We start from the raw sequence: 4581 nt of genomic DNA on the forward strand, positions 1-4581 counted from the left end.
GCTGAAAACTTGAATTAGAGTATCAAATTAGACAAAATATAAGGAGGGTGGGATGTTAGAACTTGCCAACTTGCTAATTGCTGCTTTCAAGGTTTAGTTCTAACAATGTAAGGCACTCTGAAATCTAAACAAGGAGATCTTAAAGAAGTCATCAGCAAGGTCAGAATGAACTGATGATGGGGTTTTCATTAGTCCTCTGCTGCAATGGCATTTTGCTATTTGTCATTGTCATTGTCCTCCCACCCCAAGCAGGCACAGAGAAAACAAAGCCCAGAGCTGTACTCACCAGCCTTGATGTGGACATCCTGACTTCTAATTTTCCCTGAAGGATTTTCAGCTGTGCAATAATAAGTATTATCATGGATTAAGGTACTGAAGCTTGAAGGAGGGAAGGGGAAAATTTGGAGAGTGCCGTTGGGGTGGACGTGGCGGATCCCGGGGACATCGTAGATCTCCTCGCCCGTGGCTAGGTACCATCTGAGAGTCACAGGAGGGATGCCTGCTGCGGGGCAGGGCACCAGAGTCCCCGTGGTGCTGGCAAACACTACCTCTTGCAGAGATGCATTGACAAAGTAGAGGCTGGAGTGTAGGTCTTCACTGAAAACTGCAAGAAGACAACACGGGGATCCATGGGTAAGTAAAACATGCCTTTGACATTTGCAGTTCAATGTCTGGCCTCAGAGTTATCTTGAAAATTAATCATGAGGCTCAGGCTCAAATAAAACCAAATAACTCAAATTTTCTCAAAATGCTATGAGCAGACAGGCTGATACTAAAAAATAAGGCGCCATCCTAATTTCACATTTTGTGCACAAACTGTTAAGTTACCCTGGATGCTAATTTTTAAACAGATTGTTTTTTTGCCTCATGCTCCAAGCCCTGTTTAATAGATTGGTTTTTTGCCTCATGCTCCAAGCCCTGTTTTGTCCCCACACTGGCCATGATCGGACTGTGTATCATATAGCTTGTATTCACTTATTGTCTATCTTCTGCCACTAGAGATAAGCCTCAAGAGGACAAGGTCTTGATTTACTCCCACTATTACCTGGAGCATAGCGCCCAGCTATCACTGGGCTCTCAGTAAAGGGAAGCTGAATGTGTGAATGCGTAGATCTTGTTGCTGGGATCAAATTGCTCTCATTACTAGGTACACTGAGGGTTATTATGAAATAAAATTAGTCACATTTTTAATTAAAATTGAAAATCACATGTAAAGCATTTTATTATTTTTTATTATACTTTAAGTTGTGGGATACATGTGTAGTTTTGTTACATAGGTATACATGTGCCATGGTGGTTTGCTGCACCCATCGACCCATCATCTAGGTATTTCTCCTAATGCTATCCCTCCCCCAGCCCCCTACCCCCAACAAGCCCTGGTGTGTGATGTTCCCTTCCCTGTGTCCATGTGTTCTCATTCTTCAACTCTTACTTATGAGTGAGAACATGCGGTGTTTGGTTTTCTGTTCTTGTGTTAGTTTGCTGAGAATGATGGTTTCTAGTTCGATCCATGTCCCTGCAAAGGACATGAACTCCTTTTTATGGGTGCATAGTATTCCATGGTGCATATGTGCCACATTTTATTTATCCAGTCTATCATTGATGGGCATTTGGGTTGGTTCCACGTGCTATTGTGAATAGCGCCGCAATAAATATACACGTGCATGTGTCTTTATAGAATGATTTATAATCCTTTGGGTATATACCCAGTAATGGGATTGCTGGGTCAAATGGTATTTCTGGTTCTAGATCCTTGAGGAATCGCCACACTGTCTTCCACAGTGTTTGAACTAATTTACACTCCCACCAACAGTGTTAAAGCATTCCTATTTCTCCACATCCTCTCCAGCATCTGTTGTTTCCAGACTTTTTAATGATAGCCATTCTAACTGGCAGGAGATGGTATCTCATTGTGGCTTTGATTTGCATTTCTCTAATGACCAGTGATGACGAGCTTTTTTTCATGTTTGTTGGCTGTGTAAATGTCTTCTTTTGAGAAGTTTCTTTGCCCACTTTTTGATGGGGTTGTCTTTTTCTTGTAAATTTGGGCTCTTTGTAGAGTAAACCATGTTAAAAAAAAAACACCATTATCAGAAAATAGAATGTCAAATCAACAATGCACTTTTATTTAAAATAGGACATAACAATAAAGAGAATTCTGACAAAAGCATGACTCAACTCCACCAGCCTACAGTGTCTGTTTTGAGTTTTACATTTCCCTTCTGGTCCACCTGCCTCCATGCCTTATCTATATAATTATATCATGTTAAAGTGTACATACATAAAAGGTACCATTTTTATAACTGTTTCATTCTCTTATACATCATCTACATAATTCCATGGTTCTATACAGACTTCACAAGTAAATATCAGTGAATGTACAATTTATGTTTTCTTTTTTTTTTTTTTTTAAGACAGAGTCTTGCTCTGTCGCCCAGGCTGGAGTGCAGTGGCCGGATCTCAGCTCACTGCAAGCTCCACCTCCCGGGTTTACGCCATTCTCCCGCCTCAGCCTCCTGAGTAGCTGGGACTACAGGCGCCTGCCACCTCGACTGGCTAGTTTTTTGTATTTTTTAGTAGAGACGGGGTTTCACCGTGTTTGCCAGGATGGTCTCGATCTCCTGACCTCGTGATCCACCCGCCTCGGCCTTCCAAAGTGCTGGGATTACAGGCGTGAGCCACCACTCCCGGCCCAATTTATGTATATTCTTATGAACTGTTTTCCTGCTCTTTTCATTTACATTGTTTCTCCTTTCACTTCTACAAGTAAATATCAGCAAAAGTGTTCATACACATTTAGCTTTTTAATTCATTTAAGGGCCTAAACAAGGGTTTTCTGGAGTGTTGGTTATGTGAACAAATAAAACGTTACTTCCAGAATTTACAAGTTAAACAAAAGATTTATAAACATAATGAAGGCCTACTTGTCGCCCATCTGAGCTTCTCTGTGACCTTCTAAAGCAAGTATATAACTAGTTACATATTTGTAAGAGAGAAGAGAAGCCCCAGATATTTCAAATGAACTTCACTGGTCAGAGGTGAGAATAACATTCATTGGATGCTTCACACTAGTCCATACCAGACAATCTTGTAACACTCGAGATGAACAGCAGCTCTGCTAGGTAAACAAAGGCTCCACTTTGCAGACAATGACACGCAGATTCACAGGGCTGTCACTTGACCAAGGACACAGGATACAGTCACTTGAGCGAGACGCAGGGCTAGAAGGTGGCAGAACTAGATTCAGTCTTTCTGATGAAGGCTTCTGCGATTTATGTTTCCTCATCTTAGAACCAAAAGTGGCATAACAGTCCCCCTCATTTGGGTGGGGATTAGAGGCAGCTCTCTATAGAGTGGGTCTGTGGCCTGTGCTTCCAGACCTAGTCTTTCTCCACGGTATGGGGCTGAGGGGTTACAGGCTCCTGCTATGTGCTGGGGTTGCTACTAAGTCTGTGAGATAAGATACATGTGGCCCTCACTTTGCCTGTAGTTAATTGATATGATTTGGTAAGAAAGAGATGAAGAAATTAACACTATTTACAAAGGTGATTGGACTCATCCTCTAATAATAAGATTTAGCCTGCTCACTAAATGTGAAGGTAGCAGGTAGTCCCCACCCTGCTGTTAGGAAGCACAGCATCCAAGCATTGGCACAAGGCTGGATAGATGTGGTTGACTCTACTCACAGCACGTCCTTTCCTGCTGCCACTTGAAGTGGACACTGTGGGGCTCTCTCCATATTTCCCGTTTAGGGCCAATGCACCCTGCCCCACAGCAGGTCCTCTCTTGAGTCCCACACTGGGAACCAGCCCCACTTACAGGGAACTGCCTTGTCTGAGGCCTGCAGGGAATGACTGGTCAAAGGTGGCTCCACAGGCCTGGCCCCCTCATGTTAAGGTGCAACAATGCTGAAGGTGCATCCCAGCTGAGACCGCTATTGCCAGAGCTTTGCAGAGGAGCTTCTCCCTCCACTCATTCTGCCTTCCTCACATCCTTGCTGATGTGTCTCTTGAGAATACACTCCCAAGAGGCCTTCTGCGTGCAACTCTTCCTCTGAGCATCTCCCTTCAGATAACTCAACATGAGACAACAACTGAGGCTCTGCTAGTTACCCTCTACAACCGTGTCTTTCTGAGATGTTTTTCTATTTTAAATAAAATAATCAGAAAGTGCCAACTAACATCCCATATGAGCTCTCCAATACAGCATGAGCAATAAATAAAATACACCAAGATGGAAGAAAGTACTACATCTAGATTATCACTGGATTAAAACATTTTTACAAGCAATAATTATTACATTGAATAAGGCAATGACACAACTAAGACTTTCAGGCTGTTATGTTTTTGGGAACCCATTGAATCTGGACAGTGACAATGTGTAGTTTGTTTTATGAAAACATACTCATGTAAGAATCTAACATTTATCTATTATATAAACATTTTGATTTTTAAACTTCACATATTCAGTGAGCTCACAGGCCTAAACCTAATGCCTAGCAAGCTGTGTGTGATTCGTAATTGTTAGTTGGTGCATTCACTGTCCCCATTTTTTCATTTTCCATCTCATAATTCACGTAGT

The 4581-nt window shown here is 42.2% G+C and overlaps 1 protein-coding gene across 1 annotated transcript in view; it reads right to left on the reverse strand.

The window, feature by feature from the left end:
* The window catches only part of DSCAM (Down syndrome cell adhesion molecule), a 909566-nt gene that overhangs the window by 759562 nt on the left and 145423 nt on the right, over nt 1-4581 (reverse strand). The window contains exon 2 of the mRNA XM_011984189.1: nt 287-604. Within this exon, the coding sequence (XP_011839579.1) occupies nt 287-604 (318 nt within the window). The remainder of the gene's footprint in view (nt 1-286; nt 605-4581) is intronic.

Source organism: Mandrillus leucophaeus, unplaced genomic scaffold (genome assembly GCF_000951045.1).
Source record: "Mandrillus leucophaeus isolate KB7577 unplaced genomic scaffold, Mleu.le_1.0 Scaffold262, whole genome shotgun sequence".
In the NCBI taxonomy this organism is placed as follows: Eukaryota; Metazoa; Chordata; class Mammalia; order Primates; family Cercopithecidae; genus Mandrillus; species Mandrillus leucophaeus.